Source organism: Panulirus ornatus, chromosome 3 (genome assembly GCF_036320965.1).
Source record: "Panulirus ornatus isolate Po-2019 chromosome 3, ASM3632096v1, whole genome shotgun sequence".
NCBI lineage: Eukaryota > Metazoa > Arthropoda > Malacostraca > Decapoda > Palinuridae > Panulirus > Panulirus ornatus.
In genome coordinates this window covers 72,238,045-72,255,221 of record NC_092226.1, presented here as the reverse complement: position 1 = coordinate 72,255,221, position 17,177 = coordinate 72,238,045, and the positions used below count along the sequence as shown (strand labels likewise).

General features: G+C 45.3%; 1 protein-coding gene across 1 annotated transcript in view; it reads right to left on the bottom strand.

Moving 5' to 3' along the window:
* Wdr62 (WD repeat domain 62) overlaps positions 1-17,177 on the bottom strand; it is a 256,762-nt gene that overhangs the window by 69,933 nt on the left and 169,652 nt on the right. The window contains 1 exon segment of the mRNA XM_071689470.1: positions 15,730-15,943. Within this exon segment, the coding sequence (XP_071545571.1) occupies positions 15,730-15,943 (214 nt within the window).

Below are 17,177 nucleotides of genomic sequence, written 5' to 3'. Positions count from 1 at the left end.
ATATCCGTATGAAAGAAGAGGGGACTACCATCCTGTATGTTACAGTGAATATTTCACGGTCAAAGCATCCGGCCATCCGTTACCGAACACCGGACGTAAGAGTAACCTATACTGAACACCTGCATAACAACGGCCCACAAACTCACTTCCTCAAGCCGAGCGACGAGCTCTACAACAATGCTACAGGAGTCGATCTCATTCTCTACGACACAAAAATGAACGTGAAATAATCCAACTGCACCACTATCTGCCAAACTACCTCATCTCGATTTTTTTTAATTCTATCAAATTTTTCTATTATTGAGTTACTTAACGGATTTCTTAACGTATACTTCACACCTGCAGCTAAAACAAAACCGAATTCAGACAAACTGACGATTGAAAACACACACACACACACACACACACACACACACACACACTGGCATAAGCACAGGAAACATTTAAAAAACTCATTAACGAAAGTACGGCCAAACGCACACAAGAGACACGTTGGTTTCGGGGGTTGTCTTCCAGCTCACTCAGCGACTAATCCTTCCTGGTCAGAATCTGATCTCTGGAGGATGCAAATCTCCGCACATCACATGTACAACCTTGGTTGATCTGGTTCACTTTAGAGAGGACCCATTTCAGTTCTTTCTCAGAGCAAATGTCTTCCCGTGGCGTTCTGAAGATCCGCCGGTTGTAAGTCAACCTCGCTCAACCTCCTAAGGACGAAAGGTACGACCACAGGAATGATGACTTGGCCTTTGACCTGGTCCTTGACGACAAATTCAAGACATGTCAATAGGCATATCAAAGCGTCGTACTGAAGGAGCAAACCGTCCTGTTAATGAGGTTAAACAAACGTGACCCCCTGACATTTATGTTCTCTCAATCAGTTCCTACATAAATTGTTCTACTCCGGAGTTCATTTACACATCATTCCTCCCAAGTCAGCCATTCTACCAAAGGATCTTTGTATGCAAGTTCAGTAATATAATCTACAGAACTTTTTGTGTATTACGACATATCCTTTGTGTAAGCCTTGTTATGAATACAGTCAAAAAAGCATTTCGTTTAGCCCAGTAATTCATGTTTTAAAAGAATCGACGCAGGCGTTACCCTTTGCTCTTTCAACACCATGTCGAGAAAAAGTTGTCTTTTCGCTGGCATAAAAGCAACTGTTTTAAACAGCATCATTAACTATCTAAACAAAACTCTGCCCCTGGTACCCCTGAAGGTATTGTTGTGCCAATAATTTGTATAATTCTTGAAATAATTGCAAGTTCATATCTTGGATATAAAATCATAATAACGACGATTTCATAAAAGAACACCAAGTAAATCCGACGGCAGATGCCTTAAATACATCCTAAGTCACTCCCTTCGAGAATTCTCATTGCCAAACCTAAGAGAGTGACAAAGCAACTGGTGTTTATCGAATGCAAAACTGCTCTCTCCTCGACGGGGAGACGGAGAGTGCCCCGCCCTAAACAGCAGCAAAACGGACTGCCAAGATACAAGATCCCGTGCCTGCCACAAACCTTGTTTTTCAATAAGCAAACATCATAAAACCCTGGGGGCTACCCCTAGCTGTGGTGGCGGCTTAAACAACTAATAATATCGGGAATGAAGAAGCTTCGACGCACTCAGTAGTGCTCGCAGTACGACGAAGAGCACTGGCAAGGCAGGACATGTTGTAACTTTCAAAATTCTATCAAACCTACGGACCTAAACACTTGTACAATGGCAAGATATAATAAGGTATAAAAATAGGTGTGATAAACTAAAATATAATACATATGTCTACTCTCTGCTATGTATGATATATTACTGAGTCAATTTATACATGAGGTCCTGTCTAATGGCAGTATATCCTACTTACTTGAGGGTTGACATCCATGCTAAAGGTTACGTGTTTTACTCGCTAAAGATATATACGATGTTCTACTGTATAATGTCATACTCTCTAAAGGTATGTATGATGCCCTATGGTACTGGAGGGGGGAGCAACATGCGCCACTATATCTTCACACACAATAGTAACCATGACATGATAGAAACCTCTTAAAAAAAAAAAAAAAAAAAAAAAAAAAAAAAAAAAAAAAGTTACAAAAATGTAAGGGACTCCAGTAAAGTCACTGGGTCCCAGCTTATAAACTACCCACTGTTGACGCCAGATAAAAGAGTCTTAAGTGTCCCTCCATCCTGTGGAAACATTTAATACTGTGTAGACCATCAGTGTGACGTATTGTTTGGACCTCAAGCTTGGCGTCCGTCACTAGCCACTCCGGGAGGCAGGAGGCACCATCGTCACTACCCAGGTCTGTGACTGTCGACACTCGGCTTTTATATCGCCAAGCACCATTATCCCTGACGCGGGAAGAGCAGGCTCGAGTGAGTGGTTCCGCTATCACGATCGTATTCGCCTGAGCGACATGAGGCTTTAAAACTCGCCCTGAGAGTCACTGGAGCGAGATATGTCCTGGAGAAGCAGGGCAATCTCCGGCCACACCTGTTGATATCAGGCAAGCGTGGGGGAACCTGTGGCAGGCCCGCCTCTCTCCTGGAACATTCCTACCTCCCACAGCACCCCAAAAGCACGTAATACTTCGTACCCCCCTCCCCTTGAATCACATTCTAAATGACACCCCTCACATCTTTAATGGCTAACGGGCTTTCCTCTATCTCTCTTTTCCTTGACAGTCTACTTTCCCAGAACCACGACAGATCTGTCAGGGTTTTCACACTAAGTCGAATGGTCTTGAATTTGCACTTATCAAAATCATAAGTTTGCCGATCAAGCATGATCTCTTCTCGCTGCCCAAACAGCTCTCTCTCTCTCTCTCTCTCTCTCTCTCTCTCTCTCTCTCTCTCTCTCTCTCTCTCTCTCTCTCTCTCTCTCTCTCTCTCTCTCTCTCTCTCCCTCTTCTACCATTATAGCCTAAACAACGCCTGATAACCTCCCTCGCATACGCAACTCTTCCCACAACACAACCAAAGTCACCTACACAATATCATGTAGTTCCCTGCCGCGTCCTCTATGCTCCATGTCCCCACCTGAGAATACACCACACCCAGTCCTTCCCTCTTGGACGTCACCAGACAAGGTGAGCACATCCACTTTGGGTTGAGGTCATCATCTTCCTCGTCAAATGGCGCCACCTTCTGCACTCTCCTACACACACACACACACACCAACTGCTGTGCCCATCCCCTTGCCATTCCTATCACTACTTGCAGCCATCCTAGTTAGTCACTTGTGGTCACACTATCCTCAGGTTAATCGCCACTTGTCGCCCCACCTTCGGCCACAAAATCAATCGTGTGTTGTCATCATCAGTAAGTGGGGGAGACGCCCACCCCTCCGCACCATCGCTCCGCAGGCAGGCAGGCAGGTCCCCTTAGGAGACAAGCCGAGGCTTCGCGGACGACCAGCCTTCGCCAGCCAAACATGGCAAGGACACATCCTCATAATAAACAGCTCACTCCAAGTGCAGCGTCAACATCCCTCGTTTCCCCCTCCAGACTCCCCTTTCTCCACCACATCCCCAACAACGCCACAGTTGGCATCACTGCACATCTATCCACGTAACGCCAGACACTGGTTAGCAACCCCACTCACAACCCTGGGTTAGATATCTAGGCGTGTGTCCTACAATAAGGTATTGTGACATTTCTCGCAGGGTTTGTTAAGATCTAATTTCTTTTTTTCACATTCTAAAACACAGTGTTCTAGTTTATCCTACAATATCCACTACACTTATGATTCACTTCAGCCACCACTCGCCATCAACACGATAGAAAAACCTTCGCCCAGTATCAACACCTTGCAATTCCAGAGGTACTCTCCTCGAATAACTAACTGCAAGTCATGTGGTCTCTCTCTCTCTCTCTCTCTCTCTCTCTCTCTCTCTCTCTCTCTCTCTCTCTCTCTCTCTCTCTCTCTCTCTCTCTCTCCATATTACGTTGACTCTGCTCCCTTATTCATTCGCAGCCTATTCTAACGCTGAGTTGCCCAGTACTTAACCCGGTGAGCACGAAGGTACGACCTATTACCACGACGGTCCCACTCGTAGGTATAAAAGCCCTGACTTTACATAAGATGGTCTAATCCTCAAGGGTCTTGTCAAAGGCTACTAGATCATCATAACCGAAGGTAGTAAACGGCGTGTTCAAACGTTGCGTTGTCGTGCCGCCGTGCGCAAGAGGTAAAGCAACGACACAGAAACGAATGATACAAGTGTGACGGTACGCGGGTTCTTCAGGTAAGGCAGGCATTATCATTCACCACGTTGGGTTGCAGGTGACTCTGTGATCAGGCGGGATGTGGCGGTCCCACACCAGGAGCCTGTGGCGGGAGTGTCCCGTGGTGTGCAGCCAGCCAGCCACATACACGAGACCACTACCAACAGCCTCCGCACAACAGGCATCACAACGAACGCCATCAGGGTATGCCATGGAGGTGCGCTTTATCACTAAAGACAGTACTATTATCATTACAATGCACAGAGGGTTTCAGCGTCCGTAGTGCGACTAAGGTCACGCGTGCGCAGACTGACATCCCAAATCATGTTGAGTACTATGTGCGACCACACCATGAAAATCATGATCATGATCATTATATATATATATATATATATATATATATATATATATATATATATATATATATATATATATATATATATATATTCCTTTTTTATTATCATTATACTTTGTCGCTATCTCCCTCGTTAGCGAGGTAGCACAAGGAAACACGAAAGAATGGCCCAACCCACCCACATACACATGTATATACATACACGTCCACACACGCACATATACATACCTAAACATCTCAACGTATACATATATATACCCACACAGACATATACATATATACACATGTACATACTTCATACTGTCTGCCCTTATTCATTTCCGTCGCCACCCCGCCACACATGAAATTAAAACCCCCTCCCCCCGCATGTGCGCGAGGTAGCGCTAGGAAAAGACAACAAAGGCCACATTCGCTCACACTCAGTCTCTAGCTATCATGTATAATGCAACGAAACCACAGCTCCCGTATGTCTACTTAAATTTACGAATTTTTCATCAAGTAGGGCTATTCACAATCATGAAAAAAATAACTAAATCTGTCAGTGTAAGATTAAACCATACAATGAATTTTCACACACACAAAAAAGAGATTAATTGATAGGCGTGTCAGTCGACTACGCCTTTCTCGTGTCTTTTTGTTCTACTGATGTTCCCGATCTATCTGTGGTGGTCCTGATGCTGTCCGGCAAGAGAATCCGTTTAAAGTTATTTTACAGTTCTTCATAATAATGAGGTTTTGTTACTGCTGATTATATATATATATATATATATATATATATATATATATATATATATATATATATATATATATATATATATATATATATCCGTATTTTGAGGCTGTGCTGCGGTATCTACGTGACGCAAGATAAGCATAAACAGAGAGACCCAAAACTGGAATTTTGTATTGCCTTCCGGTCCTCGCCGTCTCGTGTTGGTTAGCATCCGCTGCCGCCGTCGCAAAGCAAACGCTCCGCGTCGAATGCTCCGGAAAGTATATAGCATTTGATCTGTTCGCCACCACATGACCCATGCTAGGAGCCTGGCGCCACTCATGGAGTGTTTGACACATGAGACGACTGTGTGTCGCATTAATCATTTCCATCATAAGAAGAAAGGAGAAACTGGACCAACTTACTACTTGGGCAATCTTAGTTGATGTGAATAACTCTCGATGGGTCTTGGACATTTCCTGGCCGTCACATAGCGTGGGCTATGGATAGAGTTGTGCGCAGGAGGATGGATGTGCTGGAAATGAGATGTTTGAGGACAATGTGTGGTGTGAGGTGGTTTGATCGAGTAAGTAACGTAAGGGTGAGAGAGATGTGTGGAAATAAAAAGAGCGTGGTTAAGAGAGCAGAAGAGGGTGTTTTGAAATGGTTTGGGCACATGGAGAGAATGAGTGAGGAAAGATTGACCAAGAGGATATATGTGTTGGAGGTGGAGGGAACGAGGAGAAGAGGGAGACCAAATTGGAGGTGGAAAGATGGAGTGAAAAAGATTTTGTGTGATCGGGGCCTGAACATGCAGGAGGGTGAAAGGAGGGCAAGGAATAGAGTGAATTGGAGCGATGTGGTATACCGGGGTTGACGTGCTGTCAGTGGATTGAATCGGGGCATGTGAAGCGTCTGGGGTAAACCATGGAAAGCTGTGTAGGTATGTATATTTGCGTGTGTGGACGTATGTATATACATGTGTATGGGGGTGGGTTGGGCCATTTCTTTCGTCTGTTTCCTTGCGCTACCTCGCAAACGCGGGAGACAGCGACAAAAAAAAAAAAAAAAAAAAAAATATATATATATATATATATATATATATATATATATATATATATATATATATATATATATATATATATATATAACCAAAACGAACGAAAAATGAAACGCGATTAAATAAATATCATACAAGTCCCGAGTGCACTTTCGTGCAATCGGGACTTATGGTGTTTCACTTTTCCTCGTGGTTATGAACATATACTTATGCCACGCGCATCACTGTCATTCTATCACATATATCCACTGGTCAGAGGTCGACCCATCGTATCCAAATCCCACTTCATTCCTCAGGGTGGTAATGCAGTTTCAAATCTTAACGCTAACCCATCATAAAGAAATAAATTCTTGCATCCCGTGATGCAAATGACCTCATTTCATAGTCACATAATATATAACTTGGACAACACAACTTCAGCGCAGAAAGATCCTATACCTCTCTTGTCAGCTCTAACACGAGGACAGTAATATTAACACGAGGACAATAATATAAAGGCAATGGAGGGGTGAGAATGTGTAATACACAGAACCTTTGGACCATGGTGTTCATGACGCTACAAAATCACACACACACACACACACACAAACACAGACAGACAGACAGACAGACACACACACACACACACACACACAAACACAGACAGACAGACACACACACACACACACACACACACACACACACACACACTGTGGGTAGGTTGGTAAGTCCCACGTGCACTTTCGTGTAATCATATCGTAAGGAGAGATACAAGAGCGAGATAAAAGAGTCAAAAAATCAATATATGTATGTGTATATATATATATATATATATATATATATATATATATATATATCACAGAGGCGAAGCTAAGACGCCGTTGGTACACAAGTGCTTGTGGTTTGCGGTTTTCAGGTCTGGCACCATCGTGCCTCTCATAAAATCTATTATGTGGTCAAGAGAGGAAATCACTTACAAATAATATGTATATATATATGTATCTTTTCTTTTACACTATTCGCCATTTCCCGCGTTAGCGAGGTAGCGTTAAGAACAGAGGACTGGGCCTTTTTTGGAATATCCTCACCTGGCCCCCTCTGTTCCTTCTTTTGGAAAAAAAAAAAAAAAAAAATATATATATATATATATATATATATATATATATATATATATATATATATATATACTGGCTGTTCTGAGTCTTTTATCTCATTCTTGTATCTCCTCTGACGATGTGATCATTACACGCAAGTGCTCTTGGGACTTATCGTGCATCATTTTTCCTTGTGGTTATCAGCAAATTCTACATCATACGCATCACTGTGACCTACTGTATATATATATATATATATATATATATATATATATATATATATATATATATATATATATATATATATATATAATATATAATATATATATATATTCCTGAAGTTTGCCAATACTTTTCACCCAACAGTTATTCCCGATTTTTTCAGCCACTGCTCTCTCCTCTTGACTTCTCGTGGCATTCTCTTGAACATCTTCCAATCACTCATACTCCTTTCTTGCAATTAACACCCATACACTTCTCTCATCTCTTTCACTAGCAACTTCACTTCCTCATGCCACTGGTGACTCACTACCACTTCTCACATGCACCATCTTCCACGTTCCACATGCTGCACACTTCTCTCGCACATCATCACACCTTTCTTAATTACCTACTACTCTTCACATAGTTTGATAGCTTCATTTACATCCCAGCCTAAGGCAGGTACTAATTTATTGACCATCCCTGAGGGATGATGAAAGCTGGGTTGGCTGTTGGCCAGTTTACCAGCACAGAATTTGAACACAAATATATTATAGACCATATCGGAGCGGGGGGCTGGAAATCCTCCCCTCTCATTATTTTTTTTTTTTTTTTTTTTTTTTGATTTTCCAAAAGAGGGAACAGAGAAGGGGGCCGGGTGAGGATATTCCCTCGAGGGCCCAGTTCTCTGTTCTTAACGCTACCTCGCTAACGCGGGAAATGGCGAATAGTTTGAAAGAAAAAGAAAGATATATATATATATATGCTAACCAACAGAGCAACTGCTGTACAACCAGGCGTTTTCTAAATGACGTCTACAGAGTAAAAACTTGAAGCCCAGCTCAGAAAAGATCAACAAACAACCACACCGACACAAAGACGTAAAGGAACTTGAGGCCGCCTCTGCCATCGGTGCCACACAACTATTCAAGATATTCTCAACCTCACCCCAGAAATATCACTTTCACGCTTAAACGAATATAATTCTACTTCTTCAAAGGAAAGTCCAGGGATCTTCGCATGAATGATTTACTGCTACAGTGAGATACTAGGGCTACACTCTCCAGTCACGGTCTTACAGCTAGACAGCACCTGTCTGTGATGGTATGGGGCGAGGTTGAGGCCCACCCCCTCGGCAGAAGTCCCCCACCAGGACCTTCTTCCTTTGGCAGGGGGTGGCACCCTCTGCGCGGACCTAAACCTAACTCCTGGCGTGCCAACGAGCGTGGGCCTCACAACTGCGCCACAGATATAGGCGGGCCAATCAACCAGGCGACGCCCCTTGCCCGAAGGAGGCTTGAGGATCGGAGACTGGACCAACGGACGCTCCACCTGTCCGGCTCCCATGAGACGTCCTCACAAGCAAGACAACCGACCAATACACCACAGAGCGGTCACTCGTGCTCGTGGGCCTCAAGAACCGTCTTACAGCGGTCAGCTGAGCTTGTAGGCACTAAGCACAACCTGTACCAGTCACAGTCATGTAGACCTACAGCGCGAGGCTCGGGAGAGCGGCTGGAGGGGGTGAGAGGTATCAAGAGGGTGATGGTAAGGAGGTGTGTATGGGTAATGTAAGGGGAGCGTGTAGTGGCGACGTACGGGAGTGGGGAGTGATGTACGAGTGTAGTGATCATGTAAGGGAGGTATGTACGGCTGATGTATGGGAGGTCTTAACGAAGGTTAACACCTACGAGTGGATGAACAGTTGGTCTGACTGTAGACCGACTGCTGCAAGCACGATTCGAACTGATGCGCTCGAAACTGGGCGGCCCAAGAGTGTGTCACGGTCAGGGAAGCTAACCGCTACACCACGGAAGTCCATTTAGAGGTAATGTTAGGGAAGTATGCAGGAGTGATGTAAGGGAAGTACGTAGGGGTGACGTAAGGGAAGTGTGTAAGGGTGACGTAAGGGAGTGTAGTACAGTGGGCGTAAATACTGGCGCCGTAACATACACCCAGACCTGAGCCCGACTCAAGTTTCGCCCACCAGGTTCCCCTCACACACACACACACACACACACACACACAAACACACACACACACATACTTCACAAAAGCAGTGGGCGATATAAATAAAGTCTTTCGCACGAGGAAAGAGCAACAGTATCACGACGGACGTGAAAGGGAAGGTTGAGGAGATATGATTTCACATGAGTCAAGAAGGTGGAAGGTTTTTTGAATGCACGCCGCCTCATTAGGTAGACAGAGGGTAAGAGCCATCTCCAAGACGAGCCCTACAGTACTCTCTCTATACTGGGGCGAATTAAACCACTGTCGATAAGGAACTGTCATGAAAGCCGTACTGGTGACCTAGAAGAAGGGACCGGGATTCTAGAAGTCTTGGGAAAGTGAGAGATAAGGCAAGTTTCCAAATCTCTGGGGATGGCACAGAAGTGAAAGCGATGAGGCAATAGCTGGAGGGGATAGAACTGTCTCCTTTCCTTGAGATGGCCTGCACAAAAGCATGCTTCCAAACATGGGGAGTTTGGGTTATAGGACTGAGACAAAATACACCAGCACTAATTGGGGTCTTGCTCAAGACGCACGCTCCCTACAGCAATAGGAGGGGGTATAGCCTGCCATCCGGACCATAAGCTAACGCCCCACCAACTTGTAGCTAGGGGAGTACTTGCATGACCTTGCCCTAGGAAGACATAGGAGAGGGTACAGGTTCAGTGGGAGGAGGTGGGAGAGATGGCGCGGATACGCTACCGATTGATCAAGGTCGGAGGAGAGAGTCAAAAGGCTGAGTTAATTAAATACGGATGTTGGGGATAATTTTGACTAACGACCAGATAGATCTATCACCAGGCGTAGTGAAATCGACTCACACTCTCACTCTCTCTTTAATACGTGTTCGCCAATTCCCGCCAGAGAGAGAGAGAGAGAGAGAGAGAGAGAGAGAGAGAGAGAGAGAGAGAGAGAGAGACCGATTTCCGCCTACATGAGGTTACGCTGCGAATGAAAAGTCATCTTTGGTGAGGCTGTGTCTTTGGGAGTACAAGTCTTGTCAAATAACTCCAATGGAATTAGCAGCGTAGCCTTGAGAGGGTAACACTAGGACTCTTTCTTAGAGGTACTGGGTGTGTGTGTGTGTGTGTGTGTGTGTGTGTGTGTGTGTGTGTGTGTGTGTGTGTGTGTGTGTGTGTAATTACTCCCAGGGCCCCTTTCTGAAAGCGTCCAGGCGTTACCCAGGACCCCTTTTCCAGCGGCTCCTGTAGCCCAAGGCTGCGCTTTACTCAGCAGCAGTAAGAAGGACAGGATGGGTTCATCTGAAGCGAAAACTCTAACATGACTGTACTCTCTCTCTCTCTCTCTCTCTCTCTCTCTCTCTCTCTCTATATATATATATATATATATATATATATATATATATATATATATATATATATATATATATATATATTCTTTAAAGTGGTTGAAAACTGCTAATGAGGAATGTTCGCCCCACTATCGCACACAAGAATCTTGCGCTTGGTAAACAAACCTGGAGATAAACCCCGAGTCATGAGCCTAAGCTTGGACAGCCAACACCCAGCTACACCCCCAGAGCAACAGATCACGTGTGCAGCAGCCAACACCCAGCTACACCCCAGATACAACAAAACCTCGTGTGCAGCAGCCAACACCCAGCTACACCCCAGATACAACAAAACCTCGTGTGCAGCAGCCAACATCAACAACACCCTTGATACAACAGAAACCAGTGCCAAGAGTAGCGGCTGCACCCCAGCCGCCCACACCACCACCTACCATATATCCCGCCTACCACGTCATCCACCACGCAAACCTGTTCCCCTACGTCACCTGACGTTCATAACTTCATTCGTAACTGACAGGAGAAAACATGAAAAAAAAAAAGATCCCCAAAATCCAGGGCCATATGGCAATCACATAATCTCACGTCTCTCACTAAACTTTACAATAAAAACAACTAAACCACTTTAGCGAGGAGTATGTCCACCATCTTCAGTATCGTTTCGTTAAATTTCAAATAACAACAAACTGAAGCAAAATTCAGTTTAAAAGAACGTAAGACCGAGAGGATACCTATGTTTCATTACAAAAAAATAAATCGAGTATTTTCTTCTCGTGCGCGACATACAATATGTGACCTTTCCCGATACTTGCGTCACATTACGGCACACAGCCTCCCTCACCCTCCTTGAACGTGACGCGCCACACATAGTCGTCGGGCCTCGAGACTAGTACCGTCGTGGCTCTGGAGGCGAAAATGTTCGTTCTGTCTCAGGAGCCGCGCAAAGCGTGGGAGGTTCTCATGGGAAAAAAACAGGTCGTCCGTGCGTGTTGCTGTACGACACCTGACCAGATCGATCGAGTCGGATCCCTCGCGGCAAAGTCGTGTTTACACGGGCACCCTACGGGAGGGTCTCCCGGTGACTGGTGACCTTGACCTAGTCTTTCAAGGTCATGATGATGTTAATGAAGGAGGGAAAATAATCCTTGTCAAGCAGTATTACGAGATCGGGGTATTACCAGGTCCACGTACTTCCTACCAGAGAGGCACTGTTATGAGACACAGGACACAGCTTAAAGCCATGCTCCATCCAGGCGATGTGCCGGACCAGCCAGGAAATGGTGGTTGCATTAGCCTACGGGCCCAGACGGTCTTTAACAGCCAGGCTGAACAAAGGAGCAACGCGACAGCTTAATCCTAAACCCAGATGCAGGGGTAGAAGACCTCCACAACCACTGCCAAGTATGCTTATGGTAAGGTAAGGTCCTAGACCCAACTGCAGGGGTAAAAGACCTTTAAAACCATCGTAAGGTATATAAAAGGTAAAGTAAGGTCCCAGACTAAGCTGTGAGGGTAAAAGACATCTGAAACCATCGCAAGGAATACGGAAGGTAAGGTGAGGTCCCAAACCCAGCTGAGGGTAGAAGACATCTGAAACCATCGTAAGGAATACGGAAGGTAATGTGAGGTCCCAGACCCAGCTCTGAGGGTAGAAGCCCTCCAAAACCACAGTAAGTTATACGTAAGGCAAGGTAAGGTCCTTGACCCAGCTATGAGGATATGACATGTGAAACCAGCTTTGGCCAACGATGGTCATCGTGGCGAAAAAATATAAAGTCGATATTTCTAAAAGACACGAAACCACAACAGCCCTTATGGCCCATTACATGCAGCTGGCAGGATATGTTTTGGTTTGGTCGGTCGAGAAATCAGACAAAAGAATGGAGGATGGTGATTGTAGCCTGACATGTGTGAGTATAGGAGTGGAAGAGGAGGATTATTGTATGATCAAATCTGTTCTTCCATAATCGAAACCTCCTGATCAAGCAGGAAAGAGCCTTCGGTATAAAGTTACGACTCCAGAGCACGACGGCACAACCAGTAAGCGTGACGGCGTAACCTCTGACCCAGACAGTCTGAGGATCACGTCAAGCACCAGGTCAGACCTAAAGGTCATACCGTCATGCCTAAAGGGGGTCAATGACGTAAGAAGCCACAATAATGAGCGAGACATCATGCATTTCTTTGTTCGTGGAGACGACGGGCTCGCCCTGAGGGGAAACATTATACTAAGTATGATCGATATGGAATTCGGTCTTAAATATATCACATTCAGAGTCGTACGTGTAAACCTCCCTCCTAAAAAAAAAAAGAATCTGTAACAAAATGAGAGAGAGAGAGAGAGAGAGAGAGAGAGAGAGAGAGAGAGAGAGAGAGAGAGAGAGAGAGAGAGAGAGAGAGAGAGATTATAAATATATTTTTTGAACAGAAGCCAACACGGAGCAGGCGAAATCCTGCCCCAATCAAGGCCGTCTTGGACGAAAAGTAAGGCGACAGGTTTAAGGATAAAGAGATCATGAAGGATTAATCTGAGCCTTTCAAGGTGTTTCCAGAGCCGAGTCTTAAAGACGAAAAGGGAAGGTTCTAACAAGAGGGAGAGGCAAGTTGTGGAAGAGAATTCCACAGCTTCGCAGAGCGGGGCAAGGCGTCGTAAGACCCTCTTTACGAAGGATTCCTGGAACTATAACCCCAGGAACCCTTATCTAGGGGGCTTCTTCTGGGAGCTTCAAGGCTGCGCTACACTCAGTAGGAGGGACAAAGTGGGCTTCTTGGAAGCTACAAGTTCTTTGACAAGACTATACTTCCTTTCCAGTCACACCAGACGACGATGCAGACACGCCGAAGGTGACTTTTCACTCGCGGCGCAACCCACCAACAGGAGGAATGCCGCATACATCTTCAGGGACGATTATGGCGATCGGAAATAACAAATCACTCCAGTCTTTCCTCCACTGATTATTCCCACGATCTAGCCAATTCGACGACCACAAACACCGCTGATGAGCACTTTTAAGTTGGTGTTCCCGGAGTGATTCCTTCCTGACGCGTGACACTGGCTGGTCGTGCATCATCGAGACTCTACGTCCAGCAGAACACGGGCAGCAACTGTCTTGTCCCCCCATTGGGCACAGCGGTACGACCCTTGAGCACGACGGTACGACCCTAGGGGTATGATACGGCTTGGCCTCTGACCTTACGAGCCAAGACAACATGCCTAAAGATCATGTAGTACCCAAGGGAATAAATATCTCTTGCCTGGACTTAACAATGTCCTTCACAGTGGAATGTCTATCATATACCTCGCTACAAATCATCGTCTTTAACCATGATAAATGTACACAAAAGAGTCACACAGCTGGGTACACAAGTGTGTGTGCATGGTGTGTAGACATGGCATTATCATGTCTTGTACAAATATTTGACCTATCAGTGTGCAGGGCGTGATATAAAAACATGGTATGTACAGCCGGCCAAAAAAAGTATCAATCCTCTTGACGTGCTTTACATTGTGAAGCTCCTGACGAAGAGTTGTGATATATTCTCTTGGGGTCTCGTCATTTACTAGTATGTCTGCCCTCCTTACTTGGCAATGACCCAAAAATAAGATGGGATGGCTATCGAGTACAGGTGAAGGGGTGAGGGGAATTTCTCTTTTATGAAAGTACCATATGCTACTATGCTTCTACATTCCTACTGTCTTCAAACTGTCATACTGAACACTATCTTGTGTTGTAAGTAAAACATACGGATATATCTTTTGAAATGAAATGGACAACAGTGAAAGAATAATAGGAAAATCTGGCCGTTCTAAAATTCTCATTTCAAAACAAAAACAAGAGGATGCACTAACTTGATATTTCTCTCGACATATAATGTCCTTATAATCTATTTTCTTCAACCCGTTTAAGTTTTTCCCTCAATATAACTACCACATTTTCTAAAAACTGCAGTCTTCCTTGTCACTTTCTTACCGTGTGATGCAAATACTTATCAAAATAAGTACCACTAAATTAGTGAATCACACTTGTCTACCATTTTTCAATAAACAAATGATTTTCGATATTTCAAAAATGATTAACAAAAGAATATAGCAAGGGGAAAGGATTTTATGTAAAAAAAAAAAAATAAAAAAATAAAAATCGTCAACCATTCCGAGGCAGCTGGAGTAATACTGTTCAATTCGATTTCCTCCCACACTCAACGGTAGAGACTTTCTTTTTTTGCTGACTGTACACAGTGGACAAGTTAGTATGTTGTGGGTGTAGTGCGCTGTTCACACACGGTGAGTGAAGCACTGGTTAAACTGATGGGGGCACTTACTCGCCAAGGTGAATGGGTCAGTTTCCCATGAACTGATGAGAGGGGGGGGGGGGGACAGTTAATCACCCTAGTGAGTAAGGATGAAGGTATTCATCCTGGTGAGTCATAAGGGATTTGTATTCACGCTGGTTAGCGGGGGAAGGGCGCTCACCCCGGTGAGTGTGGAGGGGTAGTACTCACCACGGCCCTGTGAGGAGGAGCAGGCGCTCAGAAGAGTGAGGGAAGGGTTTAGGTACTCAGCCCAGTGAGTGAGTGAGGTAGGGGGAAGGAGGGGTGTCAGGTACTCACCCTAGTGAGTGAGGGAAAAAAGGTTCAGGTGATCTACCTAGTGAGTGAGTGAGGCAGGGGGAAGGAGGGGTGTCAGGTACTCACCCTCGTGAGTGAGGGAAGAAAGGTTCAGGTGCTCTTCCTAGTGAGTGAGTGAGGCAGGGGGTGAGGGAGGGGTCGTCAGGTACTCACCACACAGGAGATGCCGTACTTGTGTCCCTGAAACTCAGCCACCTGGGTCTTGTCGGCCACGTCCCACACCCTGACGGAGGGCTGGTGGCCACACTCGCCCGTCGCCAGGTACCGCCCGCACGGCGAGAACGCCACGCACGTGATGGTCTTGCGCGAGGCGTTCTGCACGTGCTGCTGCCGGTTCTTGCGGGAGTTCAGCAACACCACCGTGCATCTGAAACACAAAACACAATATGGTTTTACTTATGTCCGTACACTCAACGCGTAACACAATATAACACAATCTGTTACACACGACAATACAATCCTTGGGCTCGTGTGCACGATCCTTGAGCACGACGGTACGGCTCTTCTTCGGTGTGACCTTAAGGGTCAGACTATGATCATGCCATCATACCCAAAGGTCGTGCCTTCATACTCAAGGGTCGAGCCATCGTGTTCAAGAGTCGTACCGTCATCCTTAAGGGTCGAACTATTGTGTTCAAGGGTCGTACCGTCATTTTCAATGGTATAACGGTATCAATATACAATACATTATACTAATAACCGTATCCTAATATAGTATAACTTATTCAGTAAACCTTCACTAAAACAGAAAGCCTCTAAGCCACTACGTATCATACATACGAGTGAAGGATCTGGAGGGCTCACAAATTTAATATTCATTCTACAGAACAAAACATATGATCAAGACTCATTTCTGACTATCAGACCAGGGCACAAATTCTGTCTTGCCCACAAAACAACCAAAAAAGTAAACATCAAAATGGTCATGCATTATTCTGGGCGCAGTGAAAAATGAGTCTACTAGAACCCTTTACAAAGCTCTGCCCGACCCTCAACTCTATGGACCTCACAAGAAAATACTCAAAACACGTCTACAGACATAAAGTACAACCATATTGTTGTGAAAGTCATCCGCAAGTAAAACAACTGGCATATTCAGGCGACTGCATGACATTTGGGAGATACTTCCTTGCCAGAAAAAAAAAAAGTCTCCTTTGCCACCATCATCCACCTCAGCAGCAAGACGGCCTCACCAAAAGGGGAGGTCTTCACCAGGAGAGCCTGCGCCAACATCACAGTCACCTGGTGTGCCTGGCTCGTGTCCAAAGCAAGACGAGAGACGTAAGTGCTGGCCTGACAAATCCCCGGCACGCCACTTGGAGAAATGGAAGTTATTTTGAATGAGTAACGAGACACATACGAGATAACCCCGACGGCCTCAAGAGGTAGATAGCACTTATCGCTAACGGCGGTGGCGGCTGCTCAGGTCGACGATGTGCGACGAGCCACAGGCGCTCACATCACCACCACCCTCATCGGGTCACCATCCTCAACCTTGACAGCAATGATACCGTCGACTGGACCACGAACAGCCAGGAGAACGATCTCAGTTCACAGTGTTCTCCGAGGCAGTTTGTCTCCCTTCATGACCACCAGTGGAA